The sequence below is a fragment of the Lepisosteus oculatus genome, chromosome 19 (genome assembly GCF_040954835.1).
Source record: "Lepisosteus oculatus isolate fLepOcu1 chromosome 19, fLepOcu1.hap2, whole genome shotgun sequence".
NCBI classification, from domain to species: domain Eukaryota; kingdom Metazoa; phylum Chordata; class Actinopteri; order Semionotiformes; family Lepisosteidae; genus Lepisosteus; species Lepisosteus oculatus.
This window is the reverse complement of record NC_090714.1, coordinates 14,737,804-14,756,165: the sequence shown is the minus strand read 5'-3', so window position 1 is coordinate 14,756,165 and position 18,362 is coordinate 14,737,804. Positions and strand designations below refer to the sequence as shown.

The 18,362-nt window shown below is 41.4% G+C and overlaps 1 protein-coding gene across 7 annotated transcripts in view; it reads right to left on the bottom strand.

Annotated features, from left to right (window-relative positions):
- The window catches only part of septin12 (septin 12), a 92,286-nt gene that overhangs the window by 14,114 nt on the left and 59,810 nt on the right, over positions 1-18,362 (bottom strand). For all 7 annotated transcript variants that reach the window (XM_015360408.2, XM_015360406.2, XM_015360409.2 and 4 more), the window contains one exon: positions 8,749-8,877. In XM_015360408.2, coding sequence (XP_015215894.1) covers positions 8,749-8,877 — 129 coding nt within the window. The remainder of the gene's footprint in view (positions 1-8,748; positions 8,878-18,362) is intronic.

Here is an 18,362-nt window from a genome sequence, read left to right as displayed (position 1 = left end):
TAACAGAACAACACCACCTACAGACTTGATGTAAATTCAAGTTCAGGTCTTCTTTTTTTAAACTAACCACTTGGGGGCAGTTTTGTCTAGCAGACTGTTCAGCATAAAACAGGCTCAAGGCCATTCTGTGTGGTTGCTTTTACAGCTGTTATGAAGATTTTCCGATGTTAACACAGTGTTCATAAACATTTGATGAGTGTATTCAAACCCACAGAGACAAACACTCTTTCTTTTACTCAAACATTCATCTTTTATCTCAAAAGTCATTTCCCCCTTTTTCTTGAACTGAAATAACCACCCAGACTGTGCTGTAATAAAGTCCAAGTGGTTCCAAAATATGCCAAGGGATTGGGGCTAAGATTGTATATTTTTCAGTGGACAAACAGTACATAAAAAACAGTACCCCCAAACAAAGGGGGAAACAGTGATGCATTACTCTGAAAATAGCAAACATCCCATTTTTTTGTTTTGTTAAAAAAAACACCCCAGTGAAAGGGAAAAGGCCTGCCTTTCGGCTTTCAATTCTTGGCTTGACAAGTCTATAGCTCAGCACTGACCTCAAGAACTAATCAATTATAAGATGAAAGAACACCACTGTTTAGAGTTTCAGCTGTGGAGGTGCCCGAGGTCTAAACCCTTCTCGACGTCACACCTCACTGGGCAAGCTCAGTGGAGAAATATTTTTCATTTTTAGGGGAATAAATCCTGAAGTCATCCAGTCTACCTATTACAGGTACAGGCTGTGAACAAAAAATATCTGCCTTCAGCACTCTCTACTCTGGGAGGCAGAAGATGTTTTGAAGATTATTAATACAGCACCACTATTACACACCTCGTAGTGTAAACCGTTCAGATACAAACCCATGGGTCTAAACGATTAAGACACACATTCCTTTGTTTTGGCCAAGAGAAACGTACAGTGATTGCTCCAGAGACCCAGAGTCAGCATAGCTGATGCCTGCAGGACTTGATTTCCTAAAAGTGGATATTCACTTATTACCCACTCAGAACAGTCACTCCGAGTGGCTTCAGTAGCACATGAATATGGCTTGAACATGACGAGACTCCCACTGGATTTTGTCAGAGAGAAACAGCCCCAATTTCTCAACGTTTCAAAAGCAAAAACTCACAGCTTCCAAAAACACAGATAATCGTTTCACGTTTGGATAAACATTTGTTTTTGGTCTTCCAAGCTGTGAAAATTCTTAAAGCCACTCATCTGTATCTATTGCTGTGAAGTTCTTCAGAGGCAGGACAATAAAGAGACAAAGTGTGCTGTGTGATTGTGCTTACCCCTCTCTTTCACTTTTCAGTCCCCTGTTTGCACCTGAATCGTGTCTGTGATTCGGTCAGTTCTACTACTATAGAGCTGGAGGACTGAAGTAGAGACACAGGATGGGCTCATGTGGGACGAAATCATGAAAAGGAGAGAAGGGGGTGCTGCAGAAAGTGAGTTTCTTGTTCCTCAGTGTGAGTGAGGCCTGGAGTTGGTCAGTTTTTTGTCCCTGGGACAAATTACAAATCCTATGCTCGACTAATTTATGTTTGTCAGAGCCTTTCTCTCTCGCGACCAAACGGAAACCAGCCATCAAGTATTGGGTTTATAATTTACAGCTGGCAGGTGGTTCAAAGTGTTGATTTATGTCTGGCCTAAGTCTGCTGCAGTCTCAGAGCAAATGTGAATGAGTCAAACGGCAAATCCCTGTGTATTCCTCAACGTTGGGTCCTGCGATTTACTCAGTAACGAGTCATTATTTTTTCTTCCACGTGATTATCTGCACCTTATGTAGCAAGAAAGCAGTATCGATGGTAAAGGTGAAAACACCTTCTGCCCAGAATGTTATCATTTCGAGCTCTGGCTGCTGCAGTGAGTTAAGGTTGCCACCCCCAAAAAACATTGTAACAAGCAAATTCCTAAAATTAAATAAAAAAAGAATTTTGATATATTTTACATAGATATTTGAATCTAAACAAAACTGGAGTGAAGTGATAAAGAGTCCGTGTTGGGATCTCCTTGAGCTCTGTTCTTTAATTAGAATCACAATGACATCAGAATGGTGTCAGAACAAGCTTCTTGTTGATGACTGCAGGAACAGGAATAAGAGTGTACTAAAGAACTTATTATGACAATAGGACTTTGACCATGTGTAAAGGTACTGGAGATTTAAATGAAAATCTTCAGAAATTTCTGAAAAAGCTATGAATAAGCTCTGAGCAGAGCAATTTCCAACAACTAAATCTGTAACTGCAAAACCGTGACCTGTTTTATCCAGTAAAAGTGAGTGAACAGACAAAGCAGCCAGCAACTTCAGACTTTAGTTAACAGTTTACGTGACAGGACAGCATGCTTATTTAATAGCACTGTGCCTTCATCTTTAAATTACTGGCAAAATTGTGTTTTAGACTTTTTTTTCATTTCAATGAAAAGTCATTTTAAAGTCATTTAAATGACGTGTTTTGTACCTGGGTTAATCAAAACCACACTTGAACTTGCATGATTTCTGACACAGTGGTTTTAAAAACTAAAGTGCTTCCTTATTCTTGTAAGTTCCTTTTTGAAACTATATGCTAAAAGTGATGAGGCCTGGTCATTAATTGCTCACTCAACATCTCAATGTATATTATAATGTATAAAGTTTAATTTCTAACTTTTTATAAATCAAAGTAGAATTCTAAAGTTAACTTTTCTGGTCAGCCTCTAGGTGAACTGCCTTTGGGATGATGAATAGTTATTTAGAGGGTGAAATATCTGAAAAATTATGATGGCAACCAGTCACAGTTGACCTTTTCGATGATTTGATGGAAGCTGTCCTGACTCCAGATAAAAACCTCCCATCTCCCCCTACAGTTCTGGTAAGGATGGTGCCCCTACCTGCATGTCAGGTTTTTACTGCATCACATAAATCTTTTGTAATAAAAACTGACAGCTCAGCTCCTCTGTCAAAAACTCCAATTTTAGAGGATGCACTCTGCTCCTTCTGCCTCAGTTACCTCCCACAGATAAGTTATTTACGGCTCCAAAACTGCACCTTCGAAAAAAAGGGTCTAAAACGCAGAGGAGCACAAAGGCCGTAGGACAAATTTCTCAGATAAATCTCTGAGGTCCTGCAGGTTGAAGGGCTGTTTGCATTGCACCTGACAGATGGGGATTACACTGATGAACTCTTTTCCTTTAGTTACCATGCTACAAGACTAGAATTTACTGTACAGGATTTTAAGGATGACCAGATCACATTAATTCTTCTAGTCCGTGTAACTTATTCCTCTGTCTTGTGCTTTACTTTGAAAGATGTTCATTTATGAATTACAAAGACAACGGACTTGCAGGTATGTTTTGTACCTATCCCAGGTGTGACAGAGCATCTAATCTCTGGCATTCTGGACTTCAGGGAACGTAATCGAAGTACGCAGCATCCTGCAGAGTCTGTCCTGTCACTGCGAGCTGGACGAGTTAGACATTGTGAAAGCAGATGTGACTCTCTGTGCCTGAGCTCTACAGATGAGAAACAGGGAACTGGAAAGGGGAAAACGGAGGAGGATCTGATGCCTGCAGAACTAAAAAAACAAACAAACAAACCATGAGACTTCCTCTAAACTGGGATGCTGCATTAAATATAAAATAACTCGAGGCAATTCTAGGTAGCCAGCATCAGCATTTCTGTCTGGAATATCCTCACAACAGTCTGAAGCAGCTTTAGAGAAATAATGTACGTTATAGTTTTTTGAGTTACTTCATAATTTGCTAAAGATAGGAATATTTTAAAGTGATAATTTCAATAAATCTCAGACGATTTGTAAAGATCAAATATCTGTTCATCATGAATAAAATAATTCAAATTTCACTCAAGATGAAGAGAACACTATGGGCATTAAAAAATAAAAAGAAAGTTTATTATGCTTTTTTGTAGGATAATCTGAATGATTAAATTATATATATATTTGAGTGCTAATATAATTTCTAATAACACAGATGTGCTTTAATATCCTAGAACAATTTCACCACCATTTTTTTTATTAAGGTGAATAACAAGGCTAAGCAAGCTGACTGCTATGTTCAGCACTGAGGGCTCCCTGGCTGTGGTCTGTGGACCCTCTGGTGGTCTGTGAAGCTACTACAGGGAGTCTGTGGAAAAGAGCTCAGAAATTCTGATGTGGAATCAGAATCACGGTCATCACTCCAACCTGACAACCCATCTTTGAAACCTGCAACACAGCACATCTCATTAACCACATGTTCATGCACACGCACTGTTGTGCTTCCCAAAGATATCTGTTGGAGCGATGACTAGGAATTTCATAGAATTTTGTACATTACAAAAGTTTACAGAGTGTTGATTATTATTCAGTGATGATGTTAGATTTCCATATATAACATAATTTACAATAATTGTAGCATGTGGTGGTCTCTGAAATTGTCGGGGAGTGGAAAAGGTGTCTGTGCTCTTGGAAGGTTTGGGAACCCGTAGTTCAGTCACTGCTGCACTGTACCCTGCGCTGATTCTTGTGACTTCTCGAGACAAATGCTCCACTACCAGACACATGAATGGTGATCTGCAGCCTCAACACACACTGTATCCTTTGTTGTCGGATGAGCGTGTGTCAATACCTTGGCTAGGGCTCAGACCAACAGACCAGTCATCAAGGCTTTCCCATTCTAACTGGGCAGCAAAGACCCAGTGGCGCTGCATGATTCTACCGGTGGCTTAGTCAACGAAAGGCAGGATTTACACTAATGCTGGCTGGCACTCCTGGAATCTAAGGAAAGGGACACACCTTTGGGTGTCACATTACATACAGGAAACCCACAGCCAGCAGAACAGCCAGCTCTCTGTTCTTCAAGCCGCCTTTCATTTGACGCTATGCAAGGCCTAGTAAAATGTTTCTGAAGCTCCGACTACAAAGCAGAAGCAATTATACTGCTTTCAAAAGAAGTTAAGGCATGTCACCATACAGGAGGGATAGCGCGTCGGAAAGATGAACCAGACTTTAATGGCATCCCAGTGTAAATGGTCAAACACACCCCGTTGCGTCTGCTTCTAATTGTCTTACACGTCTTACACAAGCACTCAGCTGTAGCTTTAAACAATAAGACCAATGCATTGCTTTTATGGTGGAGAACTTCATATGGGGTTTTGCAAAGTCAGTACATGGTCATGCTTGGTCTTGTGGCATCACTCTTGCACTTCTCCAAATGTTTTATTCCACCTGCAGCCCTCCATCATCAAGCAAACAAACAGCAGCTTCATCTTCTTGTTCTATCATAGATGTGTTCTGAGATTAAACCTCTTGTCAGTGTGAGGTACTCTTTCAATATTCACACTCTTTCTTTCGGGTTGATTTATTATGCCTTTTGTCAGTGCTACCAAGGGGCTATTATCTTGTTACACACCAATGATCACCCACTCACCTGATCACACTGATGCAAATTAATTCTCAAACCTGCACAACTTTGCAGGAGATAAAAATGGAAGGCAAAGAGATCTCATTATTACTGCGAAGGTAGGAACCTTTATGACAGTATATGTTCCTTATATCGTGTAATGAAAGCAGGAAATGAGAATGTATGTCCTGCATGTCTGGTAGTCAAGACAGCTAGAAACTAAAGTATGAAGACCTCATTAGGTAACTGACTTTTTTTAATGACAGAAACAAAAAAATTGTAAAATAAAAACCAATTCAGACTGCAAGACAGAAAGCACAGAAAGCATTCAATCACTGTAGGATCTGAACCAGATGGTTACAACACCAAAAATACACAGTAAGCCTCTTTGTCAACAAAGAAGAAATTACTTTGTTACCCAAATCCCATGTCTTGGCCTGTAGCCTTTTCAAAAGAGACCTATTGAATGATGAATCACATGCACTGCTATCGGTTTCCTGTTAAAAGCAGGCAAGATATTTTAGATTGGTACAAGGAGACACCTCTTTAACTTGTCAAACGTTGACTGATGATAAGTTTCAACAGCTCCTTTCAGGCCTAATAAAAGCCATGTGTGTCCCAAAGACAGCTCAAGTGGTATCTCTTCCTCTGCAGGCAACTGAGACAAGTACCACAGCAAGGTCTCATACCCTCAATAACCTAACACATACGCCATCTGACCAGACTCTGGTCTCCTTTTCCATTCAGGGGTAAGTCAAGAGCTGTGTTTGGTCCCAAAACTGTGACAGGAGGTACATTCCTTAAAGGGTGCACTACCACCCTAAAAAACTTGAGAATCCAGTGCACCTCAGATTCGGAACATATGCAAGAGGACAGAGAGGCCATCTATACTTGTGGGCGAGGCCATTGTGATGGTGTCAAACATAGGAAAACAACATGCAAGAGCTATAAGATGTAGCTGTACATTCAAAACTGAAACAATAAGGCCATTTGTTGTCGCCATATGTGTGCATCGTGCAAGCATATTTACAAGGAGAAACTAGTAATCTAGGAGTTGTTGCCAAGTACTTGTTGGCAAGCGACAGGACACCCCTGCAGACACAGGGAGAACATGCCCATCAACGCAGACACACAGAGCTGCTGAGCTCAGAAATGACCCCCCGTTCCTGCACATGGGAGGGAGCAACAATACACAGGGGCAATGCTCTGTACTCCCATGTCACACAGAATACCAAACATCTCCAGGCCTGTCTTTGCAAAACTAAACAGGTACCCATGTTAGATGTGTTCTATTTTTCAAAGAGGAATCAAGACACTGCAGATACTGCCATTGCCACATGGCAGTATCACAGAGACGCATCATAGAGGGGTCTATAATTTGGAACAGTTTCTAACAATACTGTGATCCTGCATTCACAATTGAGACTCCAAGCCAATTCTCACACCACCCAGGTCTCACACATCCAAACACTATTTCCTTCTTAAATACTTTCTTCTATCTCCTTCTTTTTAAATTCCTTAAATTAACATTAATTAATTGCACTTAAAAGATTTACCACCTGCATTATTTTATGGGCTTTTTAATCGCTGTCTTTTGATAATTGTAAAACTGTGATAAATGTATTAAAACTAGTTCAGTGCACAACAGCACAACAGGGCAATCTGCCCTTATTAATATTGCACTACAGTCACATGAGACCATTGCTTTCTAATAGTACTGCTGTGAAAATGTGAAAATTTGCTGGAGGCTATTGGAATCGAAGAGTTAATACAGCGAAGGACAGATTACAATGCATTGGCACCAGAATGTAACAGATATGTAATATTTGTGGAGTCTGTTACACACTACAACACTTATAGGGCAAAAGGCTTGGTACCAACTAATGAATGAAGAATGAGAATGGACAGGATCTGCCTTGACACTCTTCCCCAGTTGGCCATGGTGGTGCCTGCAGAATGTAAACTGAGAGCCAGTGTGTGGTGCTGTGCAGGGGCTTGCTGATTGCAGGGCATGAAGCTTACACTCAGATGTGCACTGTGGCAGAGAGCATTAAAGTGCTAGGAATGACCCTGTTACACTATGAGTCTCTTAAAAAGTCTTCATTTCCTTTAGAGCAAGGAACCAGTCTTTAGGTATATAGGGGAAAGAATCAATCCCATGAATCATATGGGCTGTGTGGCTTGTGTGCTCACTGGTGATTGTGCTGTGATATTTCAAACCCGGAGGCTGATCACATGTGCTACCTGTAATACTCCTCGGTCATTCCCAGAGCCCACAGGCTAAACAGAGCACTGTCTTATTTCTGACCTGCTGACTTCTTCCCTTGATATATTAGGCATGTGTGTTTTTTATCCCGTGAAGTGACACGCACACACTAGATGCTGTCCCCTCAAACTAAAATAGACAATCTAGAAAACCAGTGAGCAGGCCTAAATGCTTAAGAATCACCTAGTGGTTTTACTAGGTGATTCTTAAGCAAGATCATAAGAATAAAAGATGACAGGCAAAACACTGTAAGGATAAAAATAATAAAAATGTTATGAAAGGCAAATTCTTATAGATAAAAGTATTACACTGCTTGCTACCTAGGATAATCAATCATACATACTGCCACATTTTATGACCTACAGCAGGTACACTAGATTTACTGCTGACAGAGAAAGGCAGTCTCAGACGAAAGAAGGGAATGATTGACCATGCTCACACTTCCAGGACAAATCCCCACAACTGCACTGTTAGTGTGAACATATGAATTAAAGACACTAGTGGATAAAAGAGCTGTGCTTCCTCTTGGAGCTTCTCTGGCAAGCAGACACAGATAAAGCTCATTTTGATAGCGTGGCTCCAAGCCAGCAGACCTGAGTAATGATAAGCCGATATCTTCAAGCGATCAAAGCAAAACTCTTCGCACACAGAGGGGAAGCTGCTGGATCTCTATCTGTTCTAGCAGGATAAACTGGGATGTGGTCATAGCTGTTTTATTTCACAGCAGAACAACACATCGTGATAGCCAAGAATCCTTCCCTCTCTCCAGAAGGATTGACTGCCATCATCATTTTAAAACCCAGAGCTCTAACACTTCCACATCTGTCAGCGTTTGCCCTTGACTGTACCTCGTTCATTGCATGAACACTTCAGGACCCTGCAGGCTGGCAAAACTCGCCACCAGAGCTATAACACATGTTGGGGTACAGACATTGATAATTGATCATTACAAAATATCTACCATTTTCATTGAAATCTTTCCTGGATGTTAACTTGAAAGTTTGTGTATAAAGCTTTATTAGTTGTTTTTTTTTCGTAAATGAAGTGGCAAAGATAACTGGAAATGCAGGTCTTATGAAGGCGACCCGTGTCTGTTACTCACCATGGCTGACTGACTGCAGGTTCACCGTCTTGGGAATCTTCTCCTCATAGTTGGGCGTGCATGACTTCCGGCTCACCTTGGATTTGAACAACGTATTCACCAGCGTTGACTTGCCCAGACCACTCTGACCTACAGAAGGAAGAATCAGACTCCGTGATTATTCGTGTCGAGATATCAAGAGCGGCTCATTAAGCAAACCACTGGACCTAGTACAGAAACAGACACTTTCAGTGCTGATGCTGAAATTGTCTGTCACGTTTTCCTAATTGTTCAAGCTTCTCTGTAAGACAAGCTCTTGGAGCAGGAACTGAACTTTTTGCTTGCATTCTATTGCTGATCCATGGCCCACAGTGGTACTGATAATCCCATTTTTCTACACAAATTGTGTTGGTGAAAAGGTGAAAAGGGCATTATCAGGGTGTTATTTGTACCTTTTCATTTAGCTCTGATTCAGCAGCAAGAATAATCCACATGTCAGTTTAGAAGTTAAGACAGCTGAGCACCGAAACAGCTCAAAAAAGACATATCATCATCTGGACTAGAACTGAAAAGCAGTCAGGGGAACTGAAGTGCTTGGGTACATTATTTGGCAATTGTGCTTTGATGTAAGCAGACAAGTTCAAGCAAAGGCATAGCGTTGTACATTGCCTGTTTTTCTAACAGGAGATTTGGACTTCTCAGAGCATGGGGGTACGTCTGCAGACAAGCCAGAAAAGGGAAGACTGTGATCCACACGATGCTGCTCTTGTTGATGGATCCAGAATCCAGACATGAACTGCTTTAATGTGGAATCTACCAACAGATGGCTTTGTATAGCAAGTGTATAACTTTAGATATTACTGATACATAAGCCACATGGAATGTGATCTTCTATCCCAGTGCTCCAGTCTCTGTCCTGAAAATCCTCAAGCCTTCCGATTTTAGAGTAGTTTCTAATTATTCTTAAACCACACCTTAGTTTGGATAATTTAAACAAATGTTCGAAAAAACAGAAAAATCCTGCAACTGTCCATGACCAGAGCTAGGCACCCCTGGAATCCCCTTATAGCAGACTTCTAATAGCATAGTTTCCCCCCACAAACCCAATCCCTATCGTTTTTATTTCGAGAATGAGAAAGCTCAGTAGAAGATATTTTGTCTGGTATCACAGGCAGAGAAAGTGGTCTTTGTGTGCAATGGCCAGAATTTGTCTTGCAAAAGACAGATTTTGTAGAAGTATTAAACCAGAATAATTGTGTTCCTAGATGTCCAGGAGGTATGGTCAAGGCATTTAAAAAAATAACACCTTTCACAAACTGGAAGAAACAATACGTTTGTTTTAATTCAATTACTGACCTAATTATTCATGCCAGCTCATAAAGAATGTTGGGGTCAGAGAAAGAATCCAAAGAATTGTTTAGATGTAATGATTGGATCATCAGCAATCCTGCCAGGTATTGTATCAGTTTTCCACAGAAGAAAGCTCATGAAATGCCATTTATTGTATGCTGAAACATTAAGACATACATATGCTGAACTTTATGTATTCCATGATAGATTGATATAACCTTTAAAAGGTCTGCTAGAGAAACACACACTGTATCACAAGGATACATTCATAAGAACTTTTGGAAATTACTTGCACAGCTTTTCCAACCAAAGAAAACTCAAAAAGCAAGAGTAACTTTCCCTTATAGACATGGCTGTCTAATGACAGGAGCATTATTCGCTCACAAAGAACAAATTTATTAAACCACTGTGAAAAAGTAAAAGCACGAGTAAATACCAGTACTACTTAAAAACCACAAAAGAGAATTTATCATATGCTCTTAGATCATGCCAAGCTCTAAAACATAAGGGTGTAAACCCATTCTTCCAGAACCACTTTTTGCTTGATTTCTCTCTCTTTGATGAAATTATGTGTCCAGTGAAAGCAGGGCGAGAAACAATTTAACCTTTATTACTGTGTAGACTACACATGATGGCAATTGTAAGTGACTATGGTACAAAGGATATTAACTACATACCACTGTGATCTAGTCTTGGTAAGATCCTGGTAAACCACATGAAAGCTGAAGGCATGAAAGGGAACAAGAAATATTTTAATCTGCTGATTTTACTGAACATCTAGTGTTTGTACCTCTGGTACCTCTTGTGAAGAATTTATTTTGATAGATTTTGTAGAAGTTGGCTGTTGATTGGCCAGTAAGAAAATAAAGGATGCATTGAGTAAAAATAAATAAAAATAAAACATTCTCATGACTAAGCTCTAAGAAAGAATTTGTTTTTATTTTTTAACGGTTTCCCATTGATAAAAGCTGGAACATTTTGGTCATTTCTGCAATGCGGCAGAGGGACAAAATGGAAAAAGCTGAATTTCAGTGATCTGTTAGTGTGGAATAAATTCAAATCCCTTCTAAAGGGAAGCAGTTAAGTAAAACTACACCCTCCCTGTGGTTCTCTCTTGGCAGGGAAAAGGTTCAGGAAGTGTTACTAATGTTTAATATGGGAGAACGGAAGAGCCACTTAATTATCAGGCATTAATACCAGGTTATTATAATCATTTCCACACTGCGCCGAGACCAGAGGCTGAGATGCTATCTGGTGAGGAGCATGGAGCTCTGGGGGGGGCAGGAAGATGCAGGGAGTGGGAGGTCTTGCCTGGGTTTGGCTATCCCTGACCGCTGAGCACATTGCTTCCGTGTGTGTGTGACTCAGCCGAAGGCCCTTCTGCCCTGCCCTGCTGGGGAGAGACTGCAGGACCGGCCCAGGTGACTCCCCTATCCTGCAGAACAAAAGAACTTCCTTGCCTCCCGCGCTACAGTCCATACGGCCATTTCTTCCCATTCCTCTGCTACAGGGACCCTGCCCACTGTCCCCTGGGGCTTCTAGAAGAACATGCCCCCATCCTTCTTTTCGCTGCAAAGATCTGAAACACACGCTTTGTTTTTATTCCATCCCCTTCCATTTGCGGTTCAGCCCCAGTAGATGCATCGGAGTGTTAGGTTGAGTTTAATTTGGCAAGCTGTTTTATATCTATATGCTGATGGAAAAAAAAAACGCAACACCTCCTCCTCCACACTCTGGCCCTCCCGTCTGCGTGGAACAGGCTGAAGAGTGACTCGTCCGTGAAGAGGACCTGATGCCACTGCTGACAAGTCCATCGCAGCCTCTGTCTGGCCCAAGCCAGTCGGGTGTGAGGTCTAGGAGGTGTGAGCACTGGGCCCCTGACAGGTCGCCTTGCTCTAAGGCCAGCAGCATGGAGCCTCACTGTCCTGTCAGTGATGTGGGTATTGTGTCTGCTGGCAGTTTCAGCAGCAGTACGGGTGGCAGATCTGAAACGATCTCTCAGATGAACCAGTCTGATGTGTCGGTCCTGCTCTGGTTCGGTCACTCAAGGCCAACTGGATCTTGGACGGTCATCTGTCCCGTCGGTCTGCTGACACCTTCTCTGCAGTCGGAACACAGTGGAGCGGCTTACTCCATAGTGTCTGGCAACGCTGGCACATGGCCCTCTCCTTTGCTTCTGGTGACATTCAAGGCATTATGGGTGCAATGGAAACTGACCATGTGTGGCCTTTTCCTTGTAGTGACCGAAGCTTTGAATTAAGGCCATATTAAAGGTGACCTGATCGGGCATCGTTCCACCTGGACCCTGTTGGGTAAAAGTGCACCTAACGAGCTTTCGTGTGATTGAGAAGTTGCAATGCCTCACTGCACAAGCTGTATTGCTGGACAGAGGGCTTAAAACAAATTGACAACTTTTTGTGAAAGTACATAAGCTATAACTATAGTATTCTCATTCCAGAAAATGTTGCGTTTCTTTTTTCCATCAGTATTTTTTTGTTAGCAAGTAGATGGATGGCTAAAGAGCTAGACAAAACATTTAATCAAGACAGACGGGAAATTTCGATGAGTTATTTTACGTGTACTACCAAGGTCCACTCTGAATCATTAAAACAGCTCATGCAAATAGATACATTTCCAGAACAGCTGAGTTAGGCAAGAAATGATGAGAAATTACTCACATACTAAGTTATTTTCTTCCATACCATTTACACATTATATGTTTTAATTTTTAATTCCATCACATCACTTCCATTCTAAAATCTTTTGCATCTGTGCCATTGCAGGGGATCTGACAACGATGATAACACAGCTGCAGTATTTAGTAGCCCTTAACGTAGCTAGGTTTTGCTCTACAGATAATGAAATACCAGCACTCTTGAGTAAGAACAAGTAATTTGCACTTAACGTCACAACGAGTAACATCTTCTATGTTGTAATGTCATCCAGACTGTGTGATTTGTTAAGTCTTGTTGTGAGTTTCTCACTAAATTTGAATCAGGCTTCGTGTGGAAAACACTATGGCTCAGTATACTAAATAAGAAAACAATCACTGGGCTAAAAAACAAACAAATTCAGATGTTTTTGCTCCCTCAAGACTATAATACAAAACCTTTATTGTATGTAGATACACGGATCCACGTTAAGCACTTCCTATGAGTGAAATCTTCTCCATATGGATTACGATGATTAGCACATTGTATTAATATGAAGGAATTGTTACTGTGGGTATTTTTAAAGTTTTCCAAATGACCGCTGTGTATTTGTAGTGTGACTTGCACGAGCCACATGGGGCGTTTTCTACACTGAGTGCTTCAGTGTCTTCTTTTCGTATTTCACTTCCTCTCCAGTATTCAGGTAGTATGTGCAAAACAAACAAGTGTGACCATGTCAAAAGGCAGAGAACCTTGCAGCTTCCAGAGCCAGAGACCTGCCACCAATATGGCAGACTTGACCTTTGGAGCCGAGGGAAATCACCCTCTAAAGCACTGTTTTATGTGGTTTATAGAAATGTCCAAGAACAGTAAATATCTATAAATGTCGTGTTTATAGTATCTGCCTTGGCCACACCGTAACTGATCGGTCATGTGAATAAAGCTCTTTGATTTTCAATTTGAATTTATTGCCCAGAAAATACTGCCCTTATCTTATTAACTGCAGACGTAAAAACATGTTTAAGTAACATTCTATTTACAATTTGTACAGGCATTTAACTTCAAAGGGTGCCTTTGCTGATAAGACACAAGCAATGACAAAACACTCTGCAATGAGACTCCAGGGAAAAGCGGACGGGAGTTATTCTGTTAATTTTAGCACTGTGTTTCTGCTGTGAAAAATGGGATTTGGAAAAAGGCAAAACTCAGAAGCTCAACCATGTGTAATGGGCGAAGACGTTTGGTGCACTGAGTCTGGGTGAGGTGAGAGAGAAGTTATTAGAAGGGAAAAGCACATGCACATTTTTGGTAAAGACTGTCCCTCAGGGGCTGTGATTAGTCAGAGAGCTTTTGATGTCACCAGCAGACACACAAGAGGAGCAGGATTTCGGTCTCCAGGACTGGTAGAAACACCTTAAGGAGTCGAATTCCAGATGAGACAGACAGACGCCCTGGAGCCCATGTGAAACAAGTGACCATGCCAAAAAGGAAGGAAGGAGAAAGTGTGTGCACACAGTGGAGACTGAGGAAAGAGCAGAGAGGATGAATTTTGCATCTTTGCAGCATATTTGTGTGAGCTTCTTGCAGAAACCTGATCACTTGATAATAGAACTCAGCAGAAAGTCATGGCATTTCTTCAAAACAAGAAAGAAAACAAATGAAAAAAGTCCTAGCCTTCCAAAGATTCTTGGCTTCCTAAATGGTTAATACAATAAGGCTGTGCAGTGTGTCTGCAACTTGCAGGGTTATTAACTAGCAGAGTGCACAGAGGAGAAGATTATAAATGCCATCAGGCTGCTCTCCTGGTACTTGAGCAATAAAGATAATCAATCACACTCAAGACAGAGTTTCGCAATTGTGATATGAAACTAGAAAAAACAGAGCCTATATCAAAGGACAACGGCCAATTACATGCACTTAAAGATTTTACAGCAGCGTTCTTGCTTATGATACATACAGTATCTCACACTCAGATTAAGCCTAAGCATTTCGCTAACGATCCACAATAATATTCTCTACACTTTGTGCTTTGTTTAATCAGAAGCAGATGCACCCGCAGCCTGGAAAACATACATGATATACCTTTTGTTGCCAAAATACTGTAATCCTTTGCAATCATGCAAAGGGGCCCCACAGGGGGGTTCTGAAGTGTATATGGATCTAGATAAAACTCTTTGAGTCACTGAGTCGGATTCATACAGATTGGAGAGGTGAATCAAATCGAAAGACACTAAGTTCTGAGCAGTTACAGTGATGACTCCCATCTACTAAACAAATACATAAAGACCTAAGGCTTTTGTAGGATACAGAGCTGAAAAGGAAACAGCTGTCTTAAAATACAACTCTGCTCATTACAACTGCTGCCTCCTGCAATTAACTGAATGGTAAGTAAGCTTTTAGAAATCTGCCTCTCCCTTTCTTTGGACCGGTTGTAAAAACCAGAGGGAGATTTTTTCTTTTTTTTTTTCAAATTCACATTACTTACGACAAGGCAGCTCAGGAGGTTCATTTTTTTGCACGGCTGGAAAAATCTGAAACAAAACTGACGAGCACAGGCCTGTTTAAAATACAACGGATGTGCCAAAGCACAGGAGTTTCTGTTACACACTGCGGCTGTAAACACTGCAAAGCCAATTCGTTTGGAAATACGTATTCAGAGACAGGTTTGTAAGTATGCTCAGAAGAAAGGAAGAATAATCAGACCCAAGAGGTAGGCTGTGACACTGTGAATTGCAGCAGGCAGCAGAACAGGCTCTGCTTTTCCACATTTCGCAGGGACGGATTAAGTCTGCTATTGCTCGTGTAAGTGGCACTGCAGGATGCAGAGGGCAAAATGATGAGCCATTCTGCCACTGTGGGATACAGGACAATGGCGCAGCAGAAGACAAGAAATCAAAAACCCATTTCATTTACTAGAGGCTTCTGCTCTCTTTCCGGTTGAAGGCCAATAAATCAATTCATCTGGTCTCCCAACAATAGCCAGTGTCTAACGGTGCCAGACACTTTCTGACCCTCTAGAACAGAATGCAATTGATCATCGGTAAAAGGCATCATCATGAAAGCTTTGACTACTTATCTTCACGCTGTTTAGAAAATGTATATCTTTTCCCCCTTAATTCAAAACCATATGCTAGAGCGTTTCTGCAACCGGTTGAGGTCATGACAGAAAGATCAGCTCTCACTCGGTTACTGCAAACTTTGCAGCCCTCTGGTTTTCCATTTCGTAGCTTTACTGACTGTTGCCGAGCCGGCTGCTTGTGTTTTCAAAGCCCTGGTATCAGCCTCCGTCTCTGTGCACCCCTGCTGTGCAGAGAAGAGTTCATCTGGTCTCCAGAGCCATGACTCACACACGGCTCCGGGGTGCCCTTCGATCACGGCTCCGAGAAACTGCCTGCGCCTGTGCTGCTCCGGTTCACAGGAAGTGAGAAATTAGACAAGCTATCGAAACAGACCTTTGAGCTACACAGCCACGCGCACACTTTATCTTTGCAACGGCAGTCTATGAGCAGCAGCCTTGTTATTCTAAAGCTCTAACATTTCAGTTTAAAACTTGATTTGAAAAACAACAACTTTATTTGAGCCACAGAACAGTGCAAACCAACTCTGTAGCCTCACCCTGGATGAGTTCCGTATGTTTCTGAAGAGCACGAATCAAGCACTGTCAGTTATAGAATTAAACAACGGTCAGTTTTTAAACGTTTGGTAGTTTCTTACTGCTTGTTTTAATGGGTGTAAATCACTCAGAATAATTTGCAACATGCTGGCGGTTGGCTGCCCTTATCCTTGTTTGAACTGCCTTTTAATTAAATCTGTACCCTCTGGATTGTCCTAGGCCACTAATGGCAATGTCTTTTTGGCTTTCAACACGACTGCTCTACAGTATGTGGCATGGGCCAGCTATTTTTTGACAAACTACAGCATCATCAAATGCTAACAACCCCAAAGCCAGACTTCAAAACATACTAAATAATATTTATCATAGCCGACACATGCTTTGGACAGGAAAGGGAAGACTATTAATGGCATAATCGCATCAGGGCTGGAGTTCCATGCTTTCCATCAAGCCAGTGAGAATAGCAGCTGTTGAAATGCACAGAGACAGCTGGCTCTCTCTGCAGCTCACCCTCTGGATTGGTAGGACATTTTTTTTTAAATTAATCTATAAGGTTGAACGGATTACAGAAATAATATTTTAGATCAGCCTACATGGAGTAACTAGTTGATATATATTTGTTCATAAACATTTCACAGACTTAAAAAGCAGACATTTAAAGTCAATATTCAAATAAAGGCAGACAAGATGTGGCTGAATCCTACCAGGCTCCATATTTTGCATTCTTTACTGTAATGACACCCGCCATGCTAATTCTGTTGCAAGCTGCTTGGCCTACTTGGACTGCATGACATCCAAGAAACTAACATGATATAGTTGGCACAGTTAGGAACACAGACTGCCTGGCAGCAAACGGCTACATTAGCTTTTGCCAAATAGGGCTTACATAAAACCACCAGATCAACCTCTGGTACTCTTTTCCTTCAATTGAAGAAACTTGCCCAATTTGAACGACCCAGAAACGAACTCCCAAACATTTGCAGTGACTGAAAGTGTTTCTGTCGTCTTGAACAAGAGGTTCAAACTGGCACGCAATTACAGTAGACCAGAAGTGCACATGCTTACAAACAATAATTGTACACAGGACCCCCCACCTCTGTCTTTCACGTTGAGAGCAGATGGTGTGTTGTGAAGAAACAATGCAAGCATGACTGCATGCACTCTAATTGGTCAGGCTGGAGGGGGTGGGGATTGTCAGACAGGCAGGTGGCTTGGTGAAAGTTATTTGGTCTTCCCGGCTCAGACAGTCATAACACCCAGACTGGGATAAATCCACTGAAGGAAAAGCCTCCTATCCTTACAACAGGGCTTCCAAATGAAGCCCACAGCCACCTTAGGCAACATCCTTTTGTTTATATGCCTTCCAGTCCAATATTTTCCCAAAATCACCTGACTAGAGAACATGAGCAAAGCTCACCAAGAATGACCCTGTGTCTTATCTTTCCTGCTTAGTTAACATGCTGTTCTTTCTTTACCAGAATCCTTTAGAGCTCAGCAGTTCTGGCACCTAAACACGAAACCTCTTCTGTGAAAAACGATCTGTTGAAATGTCCACACTTTCGCAAAACTGAAGAAGTACTTTTTAAATGACCACATTTTTAACAAAACACCTTCATAGCATTAGAAAAAGAGATAAGCTATATACTTCACCATGATGTTCCTTCACATGACCCAGTGGGCTACACAAGATTTCAAAGCTGCAGCGCAGGCCTGCTATGTGCTAAAGGTGTGCAACATTCTGCACTAAAGGTTATTTACTGGCAAATATCTACCAGAAACCCGAGACATTCTGCACTTCAGTCTAACAGTTTAACCTCTGATCTACTTCCACAGGGCGCAACAGTCGCTTGCTCTTGGGCTCTAAAGCTCAAGAGATTCTCCAATAATTCTAACTCAACCTTACAACTCTAAATCCAACCATGTTTGATAACCTTTCTGCTTATTCTCTATCTAGCTCTGTAATAACCACCAGAGACACCTGAAAACCCCAGTTCTGCCTCTGTAATCTCACTGAATTCACC